General features: G+C 43.1%; 1 protein-coding gene across 2 annotated transcripts in view; it reads left to right on the forward strand.

Moving 5' to 3' along the window:
* Lrp12 (LDL receptor related protein 12) overlaps positions 1–23,020 on the forward strand; it is an 87,880-nt gene that overhangs the window by 59,816 nt on the left and 5,044 nt on the right. For both annotated transcript variants that reach the window (XM_075961087.1, XM_075961088.1), the window contains 4 exons: positions 14,456–14,591; positions 17,873–18,075; positions 19,399–20,503; positions 22,049–22,181. In XM_075961087.1, coding sequence (XP_075817202.1) covers positions 14,456–14,591; positions 17,873–18,075; positions 19,399–20,503; positions 22,049–22,181 — 1,577 coding nt within the window. The remainder of the gene's footprint in view (positions 1–14,455; positions 14,592–17,872; positions 18,076–19,398; positions 20,504–22,048; positions 22,182–23,020) is intronic.

Here is a 23,020-nt window from a genome sequence, read left to right on the forward strand (position 1 = left end):
TGATACTATTAGGTTTAAAACCTGTGACAAATGACTTGGGCAACTATTTAACATATCAAAGCAGACGCTGGCCACTAGCTTCTCCCAGCATCCCTTAGCCTATACCTGTCACAGGGCCCTCCTGGCTGGCATACCCCTTTCCCTGCCCGAAACTTCTTCAGCCCCGGGGCTGGGCTGCCCTTCCACCAGCTACCCTCTCTAGATCATCCAGCTATTGGTTACCTGCCTGTTTTGCCATTTTTTGGGCCTCCTGGCTGCTGCACCTTGTCCCCCTCTCTCCCCTCTCTCTACCCATGCCCCCTCCTCACGCGGCCCAGGGTCATGTCCACTCTGGACTCCCCCAGATGCCGCTGCCTCTGCCCACGCTTTCCTCCACCAAACCTGGGACCAGTCATGTTCCTTTCCTTTTTATTTATTTCTGTCATTCAAATATTATTAAATAAGCGTGAACTTCAAATAGTTTTTAAGCATTATTTTTTTAATTGCCAGAACTGAGTCTTTCAAAATCACCCTCCTGTATGGTGTATTTGCATTTTCTACCTACCTGTTCTGAGGGTTAGAGGTCCAGCACGCTGCTGCTCCCAAAGCCTCTTACAACTGATGCTTCAGTTGTAGCCTTAAAAAAGAGGGGCTGGGGTGTGGACTTAATACTGTCTGAATAGCAGGTGATTCGCACATGAGCTAATGATTTATGATGGATGCAGCATTATGGTCATGTGACATGTTTTTAGCCACTGCTTTAATTTTAAATATCATAATGTAGAATTTTACAGTTTCACTGAAGAACATTTAGTCTGATGAAATATTAATTCTAAAGGAATCTAAAATAAAACTTAACTGGCGATTATCTGATAGTGCTGTATGGTTCATTTTAATACAGAAAGTTACGTGAGTGAACCTTGGTCTTTGTACCTTTCCTGAGGGGTTTTAATGTTTTACAGTTTTTCAATCAAGTACCTTGATCTTTTGCTGAAGCAACCAAGAAGAATTTCACGGTTTCATTTGACCAGTGCCTTTTATCTGTTTCAAATAAAGACATGAGAAGTTACTGTGTTCTTTTTGATAATGAATCCACTAAGATTTTAAGATTAGAGAATATGAAGTAGAACTTAATGGGACCCAGGAAACTCCTTCAGACAAAGAAGGGGGTGGGGATGCAGGACCCGTTTTTGAGGAAGGCAGCGCCCACTACTATAGAATGCTCTGAGTTGCCCACCTTCCCGGAGCCTCTGGATGAAGCGCTCCAGAGGCCATGGTGGAGCTCCCCGTGAGCCTTAGGGAGTGGAGATGCCCCACCTTTTATAGTCTATGCTATGTAACTTCATCTTGTTACTATTTTACTATGCAATAATGTATTTTAATATGTAATGTAATTGTGTTTTATATATTCTCAACCATCTATTAAATATCTGCTTTAATAAGATTATGTGTGTTTTCATGTTACATTGTCATATTGAACAGTGAATAAAGTCAGTGTTAGAACAGTGGGGTGAGTCCCTGGAGTGCCGTTGAGAGGGTGTGATGCTTGGAGGGTGGACGTGAGGTGTGCAGCGTGCATCCAGCAACAGGGCCAGGGCACTGAGTGGGCGTAAAACAAACATGTTCACATATGGAGGATTTCTCTTCTACTCTTATACTTTGAGAATAACTTTTCCAAGTGTGATGCTCATTAGTTAACTTTAATTGCGCTAAATCTCCTGTGTAGTGCTGTACACAGTCAGCCGCTCAATGGGTACTTTAGTTTGGACATTTCAGAAGGTTGGGCCTCTTGTGGGGCTCCTCACAGTGGGGAACATACATTGAAGGCTTAGGTCACTAGACAGTTCCCAAGGAGGTGGTGGAGCATGGGAGAGGTGGAGGAAGACAGTGGGGGGCCTTGTGGTCCACAGCTGCAGCCCGCCCCTCAGTGGTGATCGTAGGACCCCGCCCCTTCTCTTACCTAAGGCCTAGAGTAGTGAGGCCATCATTTGACCATAATTCCAGAAGCGTGAGCCAAAAGAATCTGTTGTTGTTGGTAAAATGATTAACTCTGGGACTCTTACGAGTCCCAGCCGCAGGTGATGAAGTGGAAGTGGACGTTCACTACCAGCTTGCTGAAATGGCCCAGGATAAGGGGATTTGTGGTCTTCAGTCTCACAGATAGAATGTGGTGTCCAGAGCAAAGGAGGGATAGTTTTTAATCACGCTCCTTCTGCACTATTATATTCATTTTTGTTTATTACACTTCAGAAAGGACATAGTGGCTTAGCTATGAATGGATAGTGTGTCATAGCTGTTTGAAAAATCATGAACTCTGAAGCCATTGTTTGCCAAGTACTGCTTCCTGCCACTCTCTTCTAGGCTTCCCGCGAAAGTCTCCGTAAGCTCCAGAAATGAATAGCTTTGCCCATTCGGGGACAAGGAATAATCACTTGCTCAGCATTTAAATCTCCAGTGTATAAATTAGAAAAATGTAGGTACCATAACAATAGTTCTTATGCCCTCACAGGGAAAAAAAAATGCCCTCGTGGCTTTAAAAGTGGAATAAAAAGGCGAGTCTTCCCCGTTCGTCTTATCTTATGCTTCGCCAGCAGTTTCGGAATTACTCCTAGTATTTAGAAGCCTCCTAGGGAAGGGTTAATTTCTTACAGTGTAATTATAGTCAGCTTCGTTGCTCTCCTCATTCCATATTTTGCCCTATGTCCAGAGCTCTTCAGTGTGTTGTGCCTCTTGTGACTACTGGGCGTCTGATTTTCCTGCCACGTAACGTTTTCTTATTCTTTGTCAGGACCACTAATGATCTTCACAACACCATGAAATCACCTGCTTTGATTAGAGCTGATGTCCGGGCAGAATAGCATGGTTCTTGAGGATTACCACTGAGAGTGGCAGGAATGAGTGTGTTGATGTATCCGTCCTTGCATGGCTGCGCCAATGCAGGAGAATATCCTGTGTGTTAGAAACGCTCGGTGCAGGATTTCTAATCATTGGTGTGAGGACGAGAGCCGTGTGGGAGACGGAGTACTGTATTTTCCCACTTATACTCATTTTACCTTTAGATTACAGTGTAAGATTTCCCACTTTAGAGTATTAAATAACGTTGCCAGAATCCTAGTAATCATTTCCACTGAAGGAAGTGTTTGGTTTTCCGAGGGGGAGGGGCATTGCACACCAAGGCCTTCTAAACCACCTGCAACCACTCTACCACCGAAAGACTCTCAGCGGTTCTGGTTTCCCTTTTAAAAGATTATGGTGTATTTTAAATTAGGCGCATTTGTGTGTGAGTGCAGGTTCCCATGTTCAGAGGCGACCAGTCCTCTGGAGCAAAAGTCAAGGCAGCCACAAGCCAACTGCATGGGCGCAGAGAACCAATACAGAACAGGAAGCATCTCTCCAGCCCCTGCCGACTCCTGACTCCTTATGAAGGATTACGGTTAGCTTTTGGAGCACTCCTTAGGGAGTACTTCACATACTCAGTCTCCTTCCCTCCGTTCGGACTGCTCATCCTCAGTGTTGACATTTCCATGAGGACAGAGCTCTGCTGGGGTACCACATGATCAGACACTCACTTCAGGAGTCTAGACAGCAGAGGCTCAAGTGAAGATACTAGGTATGTGTGGCAAAGTGACAAGGTAGAGGAACTGGACTTGGAAACCCATCTATCCAAGAGCTTTTGTGCTTCCAGTTCCAGTGCAGGCTCCCCTTCCTTCTCACAGAGGGCCGTCCTCCTCCTGACGGGGCACCTCACAGAGGGCCGTCTCCCTCCTGACGTGGCACCTCACAGAGGGCCGTCCCCCTCCTGACGTGGCACCTCACAGAGGGCGTCCCCCTCCTGACGTGGCACCTCACAGAGGGCGTCCCCCTCCTGACGTGGCACCTCACAGAGGGCCGTCCCCCTCCTGACGTGGCACCTCACAGAGGGCCGTCCCCCTCCTGACGTGGCACCTCACAGAGGGCCGTCCCCCTCCTGACGTGGCACCTCACCTCACAGAGGGCGTCCCCCTCCTGACGTGGCACCTCACAGAGGGTCTCTCCAGTGCTTTCACTCCAGCAAATTCAGCACAGCTGATCATTTGCTGTGCTCTCAGGGGCTCATTGGTTTAGCATGTTTGCTTTTCAGATGGAGTCTCGTCCTCTGTTACCATCTTTGAGAATGCTGCACCCTTCTTTATTCTCCCAGCCTCATCTGCTCTCTCCTTCCCTGTTTCTCTTCAAAAGAACATTTTATTCTTTTGTTATTGTTTTAAGAACCCAGAACACTTTCTCAGCTTCCACTTAATCTTTTTATGGCTGTTTTATCCCATGCCATCTGCACCTTACCCATGCATATCCATGTGTACGTTCTCTTTATCATCAAATGTAGATTCTTGAATGTTGTCTTAGTCAGCATTCTCTCACTGTGACAGAATACCTGTGGCAGTCATCTTACAAATAGAAAAGATTATTTTGGCTCATAATTGCCTTTGATAGTCACTGGGACCTGTTGAGTTGAGCCTGTATGGCAAGACAGCATTTCACAGAGGAATCTGCTCGCCCGTGACTGCCAGGAAGCAGACAGGGAGGGATGGTATGCTGTCAGAGTGTCTCCTCGCTTCCTAAATGTAGACTGGTTTGATGGGATGGTTGGTATTTGTGAATTACTGTTTTTAGAAAATTGTATTGGTACTGTTTCCTGTATATTGATATATTAAATATTAAATGTGAGTGCTCCTACCTCTATTTTTGTATGAGTATGCTTATAACTTTGTCTATATTGTATTGATACATCTACCATATTACAATGTACATTTCTACCTCTGATACTATTTATATAATAACATTGTTTACATTTGATATGTAATGACATTGTTTACAGTTGAAGATCATTGTCTTCATATATTACACAGTTGTTTATTCTTTTAGTCTTCAAGTTAGATAGGTATTGAGAATTATGTGTTTGTCATATTTATTTTTAGGTTAATCAGGTCTTTTAGATACATAGAGATTATATTTAGTATAGATAGTATAATCTTCAGCCTCTTCGAAGAGCTGTAAAAAATGGCCTTTAATCTAACCTAGAATTCTGTGCCAACGAGACACAATTACTCCTGGCAACGCCACTCTACTCCCGAAAGAACGTTGAACACCAAAGACACTCCACTGGGAGCTTGTCTTCTTGGCAGAACTGGCCTTTGGGTTAAGAAAAGCCCATACCTCAACTTCTGACAAAGATACAGAATATCCCTAAGTGGATAAAACAGGATTGTCTTATCCTGCCAAGACAGGGTAGGATAGTTCTAAGAAAGTTCCTTGCCTTTAATAATGGTATGTCAGTTATGTTAGACCTTAGCCAAAGTTGGTTGACTCAACATTGCAAACAAGACTTTGGGTGATTGCCCAGGTAGTCAGTTGTCTCTGTCAATTGTTGCACATTTTGGATATCTCTCGTTTGTTAAGTAATATTTATTCCCTTCTCAGATCTTTGATGGAGTTGAAGATTATATAATTGTAGTTACTCTCTACATTATTTAGACTCCTTGAGATAGAATGTCTAGCAAAACTTTTGTTCTCAATATTGTTTGTTATATTTATTATTTGTTATTATTGTATATAGTTGTATTTGGTTTAGTTCTGTCTTATTTAGACAAAAGGGGGAGATGTAGGGTTAAGCCCAGCCTTAGGGGGAGTGTTCGCCTCAGGGTAATGTTTACCTATAAATCTGCCGGGTGTGCGCACACCCTCCTCTTCTGCTTCCTGTTTCTGCGCGGGAACCGTGGTACTGTAAGTCTATTTCTACGTTAAAGCTGTATATATTTTTTATAATCTGCCTGCATTCATTTTACGTTGGTACACCTAAAGAACCCCAATTTCCCAGCCGTGCCACAGGCTGGGAGAGTGCAGAGACACTTGGTGCAAGCGCGATGCTTATTATTAATTCTGAAGAGAACAATTTATTGCTACTTGCTATTCCTAGATCGGTTTTTATGCAGATAGGGCTCACTCTTCAGAAACTGTAACCACACTTATTCCCTGGGCTTTAACATTATTGTAGCCATGAGAGCTTAGCTGAACTCTACTTACTGTTCATGCTGATGCCTTTCATGGGCCTTATGAGCTGTAAACTTTTGACTTGGAGCAGAAGTCTTATCCTCAGCTCTGTGAACTGTAACTTTTTGTAGCTCAAATAATAAAACCCAGAGACAGATATTGGGGTTCAACATGGAGATCAGAAAAACAAAGCAGCTAGCCTCTAGACCTTTTACCTCCACCAAATCTTGTGACCAAAGGGGTGAGATACTGTCTCCAGGAATCCTCAGACTCCAGACTCCACTGAGCTCCTGTCTCTTCCCCTTTATATTCCTCTCTCCACCCAGCCCTGTTGCTCCTGTCTCCACCTCCCTAGTGCTGGGATTAAAGGCCTGGGATCCCAAGTGCTGGATCACCTTTGTGTGAGCTCTGTTTCTCTTTTAGATGACTCAATCTTGTGTAGCCCAGGATGACCTTGAACTTACAGGGATCTATCTGTCTCCCAAGTCTGGAATAAAAAGTGTCCCACCACTCCATGGTCTGTATGTCTATCTGGTATGGCTGCTTTGTCCTCTCATCTTCAGGCAAACTTTATTTATTAAAACACAAATAATTTACCATTATAACTTTTTAAGAAAATTTTAGTTTAATTTTTTTCATACAATATTTTTAACATATTTTTCTGCCCCAACTCCTAGGATCTCCCCATTTTCCTACCCACCAACTTCTTGTTCTTTCTGTCTCTCTCTCTCAAAAAAAAAAAAAAATGGAACACACACATACCAAAAAAATCAAAACAGATGAAGGAAGGATAAACACACAAATGTGGGGTTCATTTTGCAATGACTGGCTACTCCTGGGGCCTGCTCTGGTATGTAGTTTATATACCCAGTGACACTCCATGGCAATAGCCTATGATGTTTGGGGGAGTCTATGGGATTCCTTCAGCAAGCCACCCACTAAGATATAGCCGGTTCTTGGCACTGGGGATTTACTTTGTGTCCTAAGATATCTAGTTGGGGCATTTGTCTCCCCCATTATATGGTGACTCCTCAGCGATGAGACTGAATGATTGCACACCACCACCCCTGCTGTCTTCACATGGGCACTAGAGATGGAACTCGGGGCCTTCTGCTTACAAAGCAAGCACTTTACCAAGTGAACTGTCTCCCCAGCCCCAGTGATAGCCTTTGTTTTTCATTTGCTTGGTTTTGTTTTTTTCAAAATACATCTCTTTTATTGGAATTGACCCCTTCTTATTAGTGTTTTCTTACATGTTTTCTTTGTTGGCTTATCTTTTTTCTTCCCACACATGGAGTTAAGTACATGGTATTATTGAACTATGTAAGTAGAGAAAAGGGGAAGGTGTAATAAGAACAAAGGCGTTCTCTCTTTAATGTGTAAGGAGATGTAGGAAAAGCACGTGCTGAGCCAGCCAGATGAATGCGTGACTTCATTTCATCAACACTAGCCAAGACTACAGACGGGGGAAGGTGTGCTCAAATTGTCCTGTGGAGATCTTTTGAAGTGCTGTATACCACATTTATGTATCTTTCTTGAAGTATGTTGTTTGCTGTAAGTTACTTTAAACACATATGACATCATTTAGCCCTGTATTTATCACATTTTTCCCCCAAGACAGGGTTTCTCTGTGTAACAGCCCTGGATATCCTGGAACTCCCTTTGTAGGCCAGGCTGTCCTTGAATTCACAGAGATCCGCCTGCCTCTGCCTCCTGATTAATCCTCTGCTGGGATTAAAGGCGTGAGCCACCACAGCCGCCTTATTACATATTTCTTACAATAACTGTTGTGTTTCTTAGATTCAGCTAATAATTATACATCCTTTCTCATCTGTTATTTCCTTGAAAATACCAATTCTTTTTCGTGCCCTTCATATTTGTCTTGTGAGGTTTAGTAGTCAGTGAGTGTCATTTACTAACTTGTATTTCAGTTTCATAAAACCCAAACCACATACACTTCATATGTCCTTAACCTCAGCTACTTATTGTCATAAAGTATCAACTCTTGTCAGTTCTGAAAAGAAACCTAGTTTTTCATCCTTTGAACAGGAAACTGTACATTTTCTTTTACAAGTAGTTTAGGTCCAATCATAAATTTCACTGCTAACTTCTTTTCTCCAGGCTTTAAAAATGTTGAACTCTGAAACTGAAGGATTTATTTGACATGGTTTTGACATGATCTCTTCTCTCCCATCCTCATCTTAATAAAAGTCATCTGAAGCCTTCCACTTTGAAATGATGGCTTTTAAAAATAGGCCGTAAGTTTTACTCCTACTTTTACAACCACAGTTCTGTGTTTGTACTGTAAGATTATTGAAATAGTAATAGAAACTTGAAGTCTTAGGTTTGTATTAGTTTTGCTTAATTTTTAATTCATGCAAACGATATCTCTATTTTAAACTGGGAATCTAATTCCAAAATCTTATTAATAAATCCATCAAAGGACCTCTCCACTATTCATTCTTTAGCAGATTCTCTCCTGAGGAGCAGAATACATGATAAATAGAACAGTTTTTAGTTAAACCCTTTGGTGAACTTTGTTCCCAGGGTTGGACATGTGTCACTGTTTTCTGTAAGTCATTGCAGATGTCCTGACACTAGATCCCCTGTAAATAAATGATAGACTCTGAGGGATCTTAACCAGGTCACCCTGTGCCCGCAAAGACGGTGCTGCCTGAGATGGAAGCTGACATCACTTCCCTCTTGTTGCTGTTTCTTCTTTGTTCGGTTTAGTTTTCTGCACTTGGTCTTGCTATGTAGTCTAAGTAGACTTCAGTGTCTCAGTCTTCCTGCCTTCACCTTCCAGGTGCAAACAGCACCACCTCAGCGATTTGCTGTCTTTTTAATGAACAATTAGAAGCCATTTGGTGTGGGGGCAGGGTTCTACTCCTACAGTTAATGAAGAATTTATAAAAGCTGTAGATGTGTGTCATCATTCATGCATGAATTTTGTTTATGTCTAAAGGTGCCCACCAAAGTAAATTAAATAAATTTGGGGGTTTTTTTAGTTGTTGTTTATGTTCAAAGAACAAACACTTGATGTTGCTAATTAAGAAATCGATTAAGAAACAAGATGAGTTCAGGGCCAGCCTGCTGTATAGAGCGAGTTCCAAGACAGGCTCCAAAGCTACATAGAGAATCCCTGTCTCCATAAAAAAAAAGCAAAATGAACAAAGACTAAATATAGCAATTTTTGATATGTTATGTGTGTACATGTGTGTCTCTTTGTGTGTTCTTGGAAACCTCATGCCTTACAAATCACACACTAAAATAACAGGACTTTTGAAAGAAGTGGTGTTCGTACTGATCTTTTAGATGTATTTTACTGTACAGGTATCGAGAACAAATAAAATACCAGTCAGAATACTAATGTGGACAAATAGCAAGGACTTTTTGTGCCTAGAATTGGTCTGTACTGGGCAGTCGTGTAGGCCCGATTTATGCTTGTCTCTGCAAGACACTTGTTTCAAACAGAGACCAGTACAATCAAAACAAAAACAAGCAAACGTGATTCAGACAGATCCTTCTCTGGAAGGTGCTTGGTTTACACATGTGCTGGCTTTGCTACTTCCTGAGATGAGCATCCAGAAGAAAGCGGGCAGCTACTTAGGTCCGCAAAGGAGCCACTCCGTGTAATAAAGGAAGGTGCTTCTAGGCTTTTCTTGAAAATAGTTTTCCTTAACTAAAAATTCCTACTTTGGATGATTTGCATGCTAGGAAATTTTTCATACAATTTTACATTACCCTAACAAAATTTCCCCCATTGCCAATTACACATACTCTTATTGTATGTCAATCCATTAAAGAATGAACTAGACCATAGCTAAAATAATTCTGTATAAGCAATAGAGAAGGCATAAATTGAATGAATGTAGGAAACGAAGGTCAACATTAAATGCTATAAATTGGGAGTTCTGTCAAATTCTAGAAAGGTGAGGTTTAAACGAGCTAAAAATACAAGCATTTTGTTTTAAAACAAAAAAAGTTATAAACATGGGGCTAGAAAGCTGGCTCATTAATTAAGAGCATTGGCTGCTCCTCTAGAAGACTCGGGTTCAATTCCTAGCACCTGCATGGCAGCTTATAACTGTCTCTAAGTCCACTCCAGGGGACCTGACATCCTCACACAGACATAAATCCAGGCAAAACACCAATGCACGTAAACGTCTTTTAAAATGAATGGGCTCTTTAAAGAGCTATAAATAGAGGTTTGGGGTATGTCCTGCCTGTCCTCACCCTGGCCTCCATCCAGCCGCTCACTTTATGTCGTACTTCTTACTCCTTCAGGGGCACAGCTTAGCCTACCTCTGCCCTCTTTCCTGCTGAGCCACGCCCGGTCCTGGAGCAGGCCAGGCTTTACTGTTCGCCAGTCTGATTTGTCACGTGTGATATTACTCATTGACCATTCCTTTATCAAAATAATTGTGTTTACACCTTCAGTACCCTTTGCTTGCTGTTCATGGCTTAAATACCCATTTAAAAGCAAGAAAATAGCAGCTTAAATTTGATCACATTAAACACAGTAAACCACTGCAAATTACAGTTGAGGTTAAACATGAGAGCTGAAGTGTTAGGATGAAAGGGGTTGGGGCGTTTATAATATGCTAGTGTAATGAAAGAACTAGGGTTGAAAGACACTGTCAGGCTGGGCTTTGCTGACAGGTAGTAAAAGCAAGCTCGGCTCCCAACTGAAACTTTCAGTTCTCATGACCAAATCTTGTTTCTGAATGTCTGAGGCGACCTGTGACAGTCTCGAAATGAGTTTCCATTTTACTCACCTGCCTTTCTCTTAACCAAATGGTGCCGGAGCCAGTGAAGATGTCGAACATAGAATAAAGAGGACTTGGGAGCACATAGTTCTGACCACGTTGAATTTGAGCTTGGAATGCCCAGTGAGCATTTGACCGTGCAGAGTCCCTGGCTAGAGAGTTTAAGCCCTGACCTGTGGATTGTAGCTGAGCCTGTAAGAGGGTGGGGTGCACGGAGAGTGAAAAGAAGGAGGCTCTGCGTGAGCACTGCCTGATAAGAGTGGCTGGGAAGGGGGACCAATCCCGGAAAACCTACAGGGCAGTTGAGGGCGGGGAACACCAGAAGACACGTGTCAGCCAGTCAAGGTAGTAGACCCTAACACGAAGCAAAAAAAGGCAATGCCAGGGTCTCTAGAGAGATCTTGGGAACTGCGGACCAAGTGAGTGGTGTGTGTGTGTGTCTTTTCTATGGCCAAGGTTAGAACTGGGAGTCTGAGTTCAGTAGATCAAAGGACAGCAAATCAAGGAAAGAAAGAAACGCTCTGATGATCCTGGATAGCTTCTGGAAATGCACCCCAGATGAGCGTGATGAGGGCAAGCGGGCTGGTGGAGATCTGGGGGTCGTCAAGGAGTACCCCCTTGTTTAACATGAAGAAATTAAAACTTAGTAAAGCCTGAGTGGTATATACTGCAGCCAAGCCAGTAATGCGGATGAGAGCCATTCCAGTTCGCCAGTGCGGTACAGACAGACTCTTAACCGAAACCAAAAAGACGGATTTGAATAGTTTGTTTTTGCAGTTTAAAGCATTCTTTCACAGCTATGGGAGGTTATGTTATGGTTGTGCTAGAGTTTATTTACATACCCAGCCAGTACAGTGCACTTGGGTGAACTGACTAAAGTGGCGGGGATCACCATAACGAATAGTGAGTATTTGAGATTGATGTTTTAACCCTGACTTTATACAATGATATGTTTATTTCCGTGGAATCTCATTAGCATACAGTTTTAATGAGTCTGTAGATCACCTGAAGGCTCTTTTAAAGCCTCTGCCACAGAAAGCCAGATTCTAGCATGCTGTAGATGGGCAAAACAAAGTCAGAATATCTAAAATGAGTTCAAGGAAAATCTTCGATATTATAATTTAGTTCTATACTTACTAAGAGGAATGAGGTATGCCTTAAAACAATGTCACTAAGAATACAGATAGAAATATAAGTGTAGTAAGTCTTAAAATAACTACTCCTGTCTATGGTGACATGTCTCAGCCCTGTACAGGTGTGTACAGTGTTCATGTGTATTCAGGTGTGCTCAAACATGTTCATGTGTGTTCGTGTGTGTTTATGCACATTTACATGTCCTGTGTTCACGCAGAAGTTTTATTTTTTGGTATGTGAGCACCACCTATTGGTTTCTCATGTACTGGAATTCTTTTTTCTTAAAACATAATTTTAAAAAAACTAAAAATAATAATCTTTCTAGTCTTTCCCTAGAGTTAGTCTAGTGTTTATTTAAAAGTTGGCAGTTTTATGCTGCGTGATAATCTACTATGGTAAAAGTGACCAGAATAATGCCTTAGACTTTTTCCGTGAGATCGTGGCAGCTGTCTAAATGAAGCAGAGACAAAGCAGTGTGTTATTTCAATAAATCTTTATAAGAGAATTACACTCGAAGAAATCAAGTCTTTTTCGGAACCCATGAGTAAATTGGGAACATGGGGATCATGTGAGAGAGGGTAGAAGGGGAGGGGGAAGGAAGGGAGGGAAGCAGATAAAAATGTATAGCTCAATAAAATCAATAAAAGAAAGAGCAAAAAAAAGGATTGACTGTAAGCGGTTTGGCTTGCTTTATTTTGAACACCGTTGATGACATTTCTTTAACTGCAGTTTATTTCCTGTCCATCCTTGGCCTAAATTAAGTGGGCATCAACCTCTGTTTAAAAGGAAGGATTTTTACACACACACACACACACACACACACACACAGAGAGAGAGAGAGAGAGAGAGAGAGAGAGAGAGAGAGAGAGAGAGAGAGAGAGAACAAGGAATCTTTCTTGTTGAGTGCATCTGTGATGGGAAAATTGTCCGTTTGTGAAGATGCAACTAAGATTCCTCACCTACAGATTGATGTAAACACATCAGTAGAAATGGCTAATAGGAAAACAGTCTTTCTGTGTGTGTGTGTGTGTGTGTGTGTGTGTGTGTGTGTGTGTGTGTGTGTGTATACATATATAGATACAAATATATATGGTTTTTACCCAGTTGTAACTGCAGTGAGGGCATTTGCTGCCTTCAAGTCTAGCCACCTGATCTTTTAAACTGCCAGAGTTCAGACTGTATGTGGTGCCAAGTGCGTCGCTTACACCGACTCGTTTTGTCCCTCAGCAATATTGTTTATAGGCATATATACTGATTAGTTAATTCATTAGGACATAGTGCTCATCTTTTTAATTTGTTGTATATTTTTATTACCTTTCTGAAAATTGTCCCAAGAGTTCTAATAATTCCTCATGTGCCCTTGTCAGCTGCTCTCCCCACTACTTTAAAATCAGCAACGGTAATTGATGAAATAGTGTGAAGTAATAGCTTCCAAGGTTTAGGGTCCGCTAAAGCCTTTAGCCTTCTTTCCTTTTTGTTCCTTTCTTTGTCTTTTTCCTTCCTGTCTAGCCAAGTGTTTTTATTTTTAGTGGGAAAGAACACATTGTCAGATTATCTGCATGATTCTAGATAAGAAAAGGTGTATAGGCATGAATGTTTTCTTTTGGGGTGTTCAGATACTCAACCACATTGTGACATTTTAAGCATTACTTCAGAAGTTTATGGTTCAGTGGTTTAGGATTCTTTCAACACCCTTGTCTTTATGATTTTTTCTGTTATTCTGGTAAAAAGCATCGTGACCCAGGCAGCTTATAGAAGGAAAGGGTTTGGAGGTGCATGTGGTCCCAGGGATTGAGGGCCTATGGCAACCAGACAGTAGGCATGGTGCTGGAGCGTAGGCTGAGAGCTGAGGGCTCACGTCTCCACGCACAGGAAGGAAAGGGTGAACTGGGACGGTGCGAAGCTTTTGAAATCTCAAATCCCCACTCAGCAATAACTTCTACCAACAAACACACCTCCTCAACCTACCCAAGTAATGCCGCAGACTGGGGTCCTGGTGCATCTGTAGAGTCATTCTCATTCAGACCACAGCCCTGTGATTATGCCAGAGAGTATTAACGCAGTAGCGCAGGACAGTTCGCAGTGTTTTAATGTCTTACCGTCTGTATCCAGTGGCCTACTTCATCAAACACTGCAGTTCCATATTTATGGTTATCTAAAGCTCACTGAAAACAGCTTGATGATCCTAAAGATCTAAGTACATTTACTGAATAGATATTCACAGTAAAATGAATTTAAAAGATAAACGTGAGAAAAGATCAATGGGAAATTGATTGATATCTGCACTTAAACCTAAAAATTCTGATGCCTGAGTGATCTAATTGGAAATTTTCCTTGTCTGCCAGTGAGTAAGGATAAGGTTCTTTTTCTAAAGGGGAAGAAAATAAAATACCAGAGTGGAATAGAGGCTTTCTAAGCCGAACCACGTCTTCCTGCATTTGATTTCACATCTAAAGTGTTTGGGTTTTGCTTTTGTTTTTTTAAAGAGATACTGTCTTTTTGTTAGGATGTAATGATTAGCTAAGGTCGCTTTGGCTGTCTTCCAGCTTGTGGAGAGACTCCAGAACAAATTCGAGCCCCAAGTGGAATAATCACGAGTCCGGGCTGGCCTTCTGAGTACCCCGCCAAGATCAACTGTAGCTGGCTCATACGGGCAAACCCAGGGGAAATCATTACTATAAGGTAATTCTGATCCTTTCACATGGTTGGTTTTTTATTTAGAAATGGAAATGGTTTCCAGATATCATTGTCAGAGGTACAGCAATATAAAAATATTTTGCAGAACATAAAATAAGTTATGGTTACCAGTGTCATTTAAAAAGTAAGACAATGACCTAACTAACTTGGTTTTCAGCATTTTCTGATGCCCATAGCATGTATGCTGATCTGGAACTCATGTGGCCTCAGCCTCCAGAGTGCTGGATTCCCTCTTCTGAATCCAGGATAAACACATCATATATAAAGTATAATCCACTACACCCAGCTATTGTAACTGCTTCTTTTTTTTTTTTTTTTTTTGGTTTTTTGAGACAGGGTTTCTCTGTGGTTTTGGAGGCTGTCCTGGAACTAGCTCTTGTAGACCAGGCTGGTCTCGAACTCACAGAGATCCGCCTGCCTCTGCCTCCCAAGTGCTGGGATTAAAGGCGTGCACCACCACCTCCCGGCCTGTAACTGCTTCTTAACAAAAGCATAAATTGCTAAATAGCTTGTTAAGATCAAGAGTGACCTTTAGCATTGTGTAGACAAACAGAACCCACCAATCAGCTCAAAGATCCAAGCCATGACTTGAGCCTCGTTCATTGTCTCCTGTTCTTTAAAGAAGTTACAGTAGATTGTCAGTGGACATGTGTGTCCTTATATAACTAAACATGCTATTGAACATATCTTGATTATTTTTTTGCTTTCTTTGGTGCATGATTGCATGTGTTGCAGGTGTGTTTACCCATGTTTGCACATGTTGAGGCCAGAAGCTAACATTGGGTGTATTCCCTTTCTTTTAGAAGGGTCTCTCACTGAGCCTAGAACTGTCTTTTAGGTAGACTAGTGGACACGAGCCTATCCCTCGCCCCCCCGCCCTCTGTGCACTAGGCTCACAGACATGCCACCACGCCACATGTCCTGGGAAAGCCCTCTCCTCGGCCCCCCTTTTATAATTTAGAAACAAAATAACATGGCTTAAGAATACAGAGTGAGGGCAGAGAGACTGTTCAGTCACCTCCACATGAAAACCCGGGTCTGAATCACCTGTCAGACCACTCATTTGACAAACTCCAGTCCCCACGAGAGATCTCATGGTGAGTGGAGTCTGAAGGAGGAACACCAGGTGAAGTTGACCTTTGACCACCTGTACACGTATGTGCACATGCCCCCCCAGGAACGTGTGTACACGACACACACACACCTAGAAAATGATTGAAAACTTATTACTTGTACAACCTGCACTAACTTAAAGTGAAATGGTTTGAAGTAAGGGCTGCAGGTGCCGCTCAGAGTAAGGGGTTTGTTTGGGCAAAGGTGTGGGCTTGACCCTGACCCTGTAGACAGACAAGCACAAGCATGAAAACATAGGAATATGGACGTGCGCTGGGTTTTGTGTGTTTGTTGAGTATTTTAAGAGCCCGAACTGACCTTCAACTTGACACGTGGCCAAGGATGGCCCGAATTCATAATCTTCTTGCTTCACTTCCTTTATTTTAACATTTATTTATTATGTGTGCATTGTTGTACCTGCATGCCTCCCTGTGACAGCAGAGGGCACCAGACCTCATTACAGATGGCTGTGAGCCACCATGCGGTTGCTGGGAATTGAACTCAGGACCTCTGGAAGAGCAGCCAATGCTCTTAACCTCTGAGACGTCTCTCCAGCCCCCTGCCTTAGCTTCCTTCAGAAACATATTTTCAAACAGTTGAATTCAAGTGGGGAAGAGTGATGTAGAATACGCAAGTGAGAGCTCCCTTCATAGACGTTAGAGATGGAGGCATCAGCCACTTCTCCTTCACTCTTCAACGCCGGAGTCTACCTGTTTTGCTTAGGAAGGCTGTGAAAAAAGCCGCTCGTAGCCATTGGTCGCCTCCCAGCAAACATGGATGACTTTGCCACATATGGACTCCATGGGAGAATCTGCAGGTGTGTGAGCCACCACTTGAGACCAGTTGTAACAAAAGAAACCTGGGTAGGGAACACAGAGGAGAGGAGGAAGGGAGGGAGGTCCATCCAAAGAGCCTCCCACAAAGTAAGCCCACACCCCAACCTCCAGACTGTATGAAAAAAAGTAAGTGCTGAGATAAACAGCCAACATAATCCGCCTGTAGCACAGCTACCGAGACACTGTAATGTTTGCCATGTCAGGACTTTCTTTTTAACCTCTTTGTCCTCTCAGTTCTTGGTAGTCTGCTCAAACCAATGAACTAATTCCAAGAATGTTTCTTAATTTATAAAACACAGCACATTACAAAGTATAATCGCATTAAAACATAACTGCTGGGTATATCTGAATATTTATAATATAGCAATATATGTTTATTGGCATGTTCATGAAAACAAATCACAGTTCTAATAGCTTCTGGTGTAAATGGTATCTTTAGAAAGTTAAAAACTTACATGTAATATGAAAATCTGACTTGTAAGAGAGAGGGCGTGTACACAGAGATCTCTGGAAGTGTGGTATGTGATGCTGTAAGGGCCGGGACAAGCACAGCCTGACATCAGCCCCGCAGTTAACGCCCTTATCACTTGATCTGAAGCGGAGGAGAGAGATAAAGTCGAGTTTTCATTTGTTAGGGAGCCATGTTCAGATGCGGGAAGCAGAATTAGATTTCTCATTTGTACCAAGCAGTGGCTGCTGCCCTGTTCTTGTTTGACTTTTTTCCCATTTTCTTGAGCCCGTATTTTAGGAACTGTATGATAATGATTAACTATAAGGTGATTTATATGAAAGATTATTCCCAAACTCGAGGGCCAGTCACAGCACATGTTACTCTTGTTTGTTGTCCCCTTCTCCTCCTTCCCCTTCCTCTCCCCCTCTCTCTTTATTGTTCTGATTTGCTGTCCTGGAAACTTAGCTGGAGCTGCCCTGAAGAAGTGGGTGACCTAGCCTAACTGAAGAGAGAGGAGTTTCTGTAGGGCACCTCCTCCATGCTTGACCTCGTGACTCAAGCAGGAAGAACTGCAGGAGGTCAGGATTGGAAAGGGTTTCCCTGAACACAGACAAGGAGCCTGTGCTGTCAGCTGGCGTTCAGCACGGTTCTGGAGTCTGCTGTTACCTTATGAAGAGCAGAGCCCTCTGGGACCTGAGGGAGCGATGCCTGCATAAGGCCCTAGCAGCTGGCGTGTGATGGCTGACAGTGTGGCTGTCAGCTGCTGCGGACATCTTCCGTTATGATGTCTTCCGTTACATCTCGTTTTTATGAACATTCTTGTCAAATTATTTTAAAGCCTCTTCCAACATTCTCTTGTTTTTTAGTTTTCAGGACTTTGATATCCAGGGATCCAGAAGGTGCAGTTTGGACTGGTTAACAATAGAAACATACAAGAATATTGAAAGTTACAGAGCTTGTGGGTCCACAGTCCCGCCTCCATATATCTCCTCACAAGACCACGTTTGGATCCGGTTCCATTCAGATGACAGCGTGTCCAGGAAAGGCTTCAGACTGGCGTATTTTTCAGGTGTGGTGTTAACTGCTCTTCACTTTTACTTGGTTTTCTGAACAGTGTGTGTTTAATCATGTGTCGGCCCTCAACGGTTAGAAGCTGAAGTCAGCTGCCTTCAGATTGAGTATCCAATTCAGTGTTTCTGCAAGCATAATGAAATGTCTAATTTCATAAAGTAGGGTCTGTCTTTTAAAACGTCCTAAATATATTTGTCTTGAAAGTGTGCTTTTCTCTAAGCTTTTGCCCTTATTGCAGAGATCTTATGAAAGTGTATTTTCTGGTGTGTGAATTACTTCTCATTACATCTAAAGCAAAAGACAGCCCCTCCCACCAGCACAGTTCAGTCTCCGAGTTTTTGATGTTTCTTTTCCTAAACCACTTCTGAACATGCGCGGGCCACCCACATGTGGAAAGTTTAGAGCACTGGGTGCCTTTGTCACGTTCACGCAGCCTGGAGGACTCCTGCCACCTCCTCATCCATATGTAGTTGTTAGTGGACAGGCAACAACGGTTCATTCAGCGCGCCAAATCTGCTAGCGTGGGAATCAGCTAGGGTCTGGTTCGTTTCTGTTGCTCTTGTGGAATATTTAGCATGGCATACTAAAATAATTAGAATTCCCTAAGCACTTCTTCCCCCGTCCTTTATGAGCAATTCTCCAAACTTCCCAGACTTCTACCCTCCCGGAAGTGGAACTGTACCCGGTAATAGGCACTAGCGACGTCGGAAAGTCACTCTGTGAACTGTTTGCAGTTTTGTTAAAAATAAACTGTAAAGTGGAAGTATTTCATCATGATTACATGGGGCATGAGCAACTTAAAGTTAAGATGGCAGTTCATGAAAAGCAAGGCTAAACTGTAAAGCACACTGCAGTGTGCACAGCAAAATGCTGCTTTGTTTGAGGACAGAGCAAGAGCGAGAGGAGAGTGTGAAAGATTATTTGCAAAGTGCTGGCCTGGGCAGTTTTTCTTCCTTCAAACATGTCTTCTGTTTTAGTGATGTTGATAAAATGTTAAGCTCTTAGGCAGTATATCCTTTGGCTCGCATGTCGTACGTCATTCTCTCCGTGTTCGTAGTGAAATAGCATCTACAAAGTAGAACTGATCCCTTCTCCCATCGTTAGGGAAACCTGCAAGGAGCAAACAGTTAACAGATGCAATTGCCGGGCGCATGATGCCAGTGCCGATGTCTCACCAGGACTTAACACACTTTCCACAGGGTTTTAAACCCTATTGCTCGAGCTTTGTCATCATCATTATATAAATATGCCTGTCTTGTGTAGTGTGGCTGGGTCTGATTTTCCTCTTCCCTCGCCGTTTCCCTTCCCCGCATTCTCCCAGGGAAATCTGAGGAGCCAAACTGTGCCTGTGATCAGTTCCGCTGTGGTAATGGGAAGTGCATTCCAGAAGCGTGGAAATGTAACAGCATGGACGAGTGTGGAGATAGTTCTGACGAGGAGGTGTGCGCCAAAGACGCCAACCCCCCAACTGCGGCTGCTTTCCAGCCCTGCGCCTACAACCAGTTCCAGTGTCTGTCCCGCTTCACCAAAGTCTACACTTGCCTCCCCGAGTCCTTAAAGTGTGATGGGAACATTGACTGCCTGGACCTGGGGGACGAGATAGACTGCGACGTGCCAACATGTGGGCAGTGGCTAAAATACTTCTACGGCACTTTCAACTCTCCGAACTACCCAGACTTCTACCCTCCCGGGAGTAACTGCACCTGGCTGATAGACACTGGTGATCACCGGAAGGTCATTCTCCGCTTCACGGACTTTAAACTTGATGGTACTGGTTACGGTGACTATGTCAAAATATATGACGGGCTGGAGGAGAACCCTCGAAAGCTCCTGCGGGTGCTTACTGCTTTCGATTCCCACGCTCCTCTCACCGTCGTTTCTTCCTCTGGACAGATAAGGGTGCACTTCTGCGCCGATAAAGTAAATGCGGCAAGGGGCTTTAACGCTACTTACCAAGTAGACGGCTTCTGTCTGCCATGGGAGATACCCTGCGGAGGGAACTGGGGGTGTTACACGGAGCAGCAGCGGTGCGACGGCTATTGGCACTGCCCAAACGGGAGGGACGAAATCAACTGTACCATGTGCCAAAAGGAAGAATTCCCGTGTTCTCGAAATGGTGTCTGCTATCCTCGCTCTGACCGCTGCAACTACCAAAATCATTGCCCGAATGGATCCGATGAAAAAAACTGCTTCTTTTGCCAGCCAGGGAATTTTCACTGTAAAAACAACCGCTGTGTGTTTGAAAGCTGGGTGTGCGACTCCCAGGATGACTGCGGTGATGGCAGCGATGAGGAGAACTGCCCGGTTATCGTGCCCACCAGGGTTATAACCGCTGCCGTCATCGGGAGCCTCATCTGTGGCCTGCTCCTCGTCATTGCGCTGGGCTGTACTTGCAAGCTCTATTCTCTGAGGATGTTTGAACGCAGGTCAGTACCAAGACAGACTGGTTTGTGGTTTCTGCAGTAAACACGTGGGGTCAGGCAAAATGAGGAGCTGCATGTGTGCCCGATATTAACCCACAGAATTAAACATGGTAGAGAACAGGTGTGATTCCAGTGCTAGTAGAGACACGAGGATCCCTGGGCAAACTCTGGGTTTCCGTGAGAGACCTTGCCTCTGTAAACAAAGTGGATGGTTACTGACACCTGAGCTTGGCTTCTGGCCTCCACAGGAGCTTACTCGCATGCGCACCTGCGTGATTTAAAAGTGTGGCCCAGATGTTTGCCATAAGTCCTTTTAATGTGCTTTAGAGATGTATAAATGTTTAGAATATATAAAATTAGGGTGAAAAGCCCAATAGTCAAAGATTAATATAATACAAAATAATATTTAGCTTTATGAGATAAGAAATATATTTACTAGGTTACTGTCTGGGGGGATTTTGCAAACTTTTATTCTCAGTTATCTTGTCTTTATAAATATGCAATAATTCCACATATCAGAGCCTCCAGTGTTTATAGCTTCCTACAAGTGAGGAGAAAATAAATGAGCCATAGTTTCACCAGGCAGGCTCACAATAAGAGGAGAGCGGTGAGCCTTCCGTGTAACTGGAGTGAGCACCCTCGTGGTGGCGGCATGTGGAAGCCCTCCCTCCAGAGGTGCCTGTTGCAATATGTGAGCGGGATATGGAGAAGAGGTACCAGAGGGGCTTCTCTGCGGAAGTGTGTAGAGAATAAAATAAAAGCCTTGCTCCAAGAATAAACACGTAATTCACTGGGTCTGGAGCCTTGGAAACACACAGCAAACTAACAGCACATGAGAGGGGAACTCAAGGCCTGGCTGTGCAGTTCAATGTGAGATAGGATCTCGGCTGAGCCCCAAGGAGGCTGGACTCCAGGGAGAGCAGCTTCCAGCGTGGTTGAAGATAAACTGAAAGAAGTTAATGGCAGAGATGGCTCCCAGGAGGCTACTGTGGGGACAGCTGCTTCAGCTCTAACAGTTACAGATTATCAGTTAACGGAGAGCTAAAGGTCACAGCTGGTGCGCAGGTGCACAGGGCCGTGATGGAGTTGCTGCATCTTCCCTTGCAGCAAATGCAGATAGCTGAAAACCTTGACCATACTCCAGCGATGGTGTAACACGGTGCAGAGTCGGGCCTCCAGTTCCATCTCGCTACTGCCGGAAGTAGACTGGGGGCTCATTTCACTCCGGCCTGAAAAAAACAATGTGTGGGTCTTCTGACGCCTTTCAACAGTTGTCTTCTAAAGACTAGGGCTTGGGGTTTTGACATCTATTATCCTATCCTGTTCCTTTGACAGAGCTTTCCAGTCTGCTAGAACACAGTCACCTAGGTTCTTGCTAGCATGAAGCTCCCCTGGACACTCCGCTCTCCTCAGCCTTGCCGAGGGCAGCGTTTTCCCTGATAGGAGTGGTTCGTTGAGTCAGTTAGCTGAGAGTCAGCTGGTCTTCAGCACTGATGGGGGAACACTGATGCGCACCTTCTTTTGACCCCTTTATTCCCGTTTACAAAGGTCGTTTGAGACCCAGCTGTCCCGAGTGGAAGCGGAACTGCTGCGAAGAGAAGCCCCTCCCTCCTACGGACAGTTGATTGCTCAGGGCTTAATCCCACCCGTGGAGGATTTTCCCGTTTGTTCACCTAATCAGGTATAATTCTGATTTTAATGCTTCATCATTTAATACTTTTAAAGTTTCTGTGTAGTAAAACAGGAACCCTTAGCTTTAGGAATTTTCAGTCAAGCAAGTATTAAATATATGGAGAAATGAATTTATAAATTTTTATTATATTTTAAACAGAATCTATAAAATTGTAATTCTTATGATTATGATATGATTGTTCTTAGACATTTTTCTTTTTATAATGAGTACACTGAAATTTAAAATTTTCCAATTGAACCGAACACTTAGAGATTTAAGAATGAATACTTAATACTAACAATACTAACAATGTTGTTAGCCAGTTTTAAGTGAAAGTAACTCGAGAAGTTCTTTGCTCCTCATTTGAGGGAGAACTTCTGGCTGAATTTTGCACTGTTTAAAAATTTGGTCCACTTTCTTTGGGTTGTAATTCATGTTTCTTGATTCTTCAAATTTCTCAGTAAGTTTTTTTAAATATACCAAGGTTCACTTTAGTCAGGATTTTATGCATTTAGATTTTAAATGTGTTCACAAGTGTCTATAAAAATGATGCTCAGACTTAGAACTAAAAAAATGGTATTTTCTCAAGTGATCTAACTCTTTAAATACAGAACACCATTTCACTTCTGCCACCTTATTTGAGTGTTCAGCACATCCTTGGTAAGAATTTGTAGGTTTTGAACATTTTTCCAGGTGTAATTTATAATTCAGAATTTATATTGGTCAAAATTTAGGGTGTAAGATGGAAAAAAACTATAGTTTCTTTATATTGTTGGCCCTGCCGCAGTCAGAGTTTCTTTGAAGGTTGGTGAGGGACGTGGTTGACTAGGTTCACATCCTCCCATCCT

This window comes from Microtus pennsylvanicus, chromosome 2 (assembly GCF_037038515.1).
Source record: "Microtus pennsylvanicus isolate mMicPen1 chromosome 2, mMicPen1.hap1, whole genome shotgun sequence".
NCBI lineage: Eukaryota > Metazoa > Chordata > Mammalia > Rodentia > Cricetidae > Microtus > Microtus pennsylvanicus.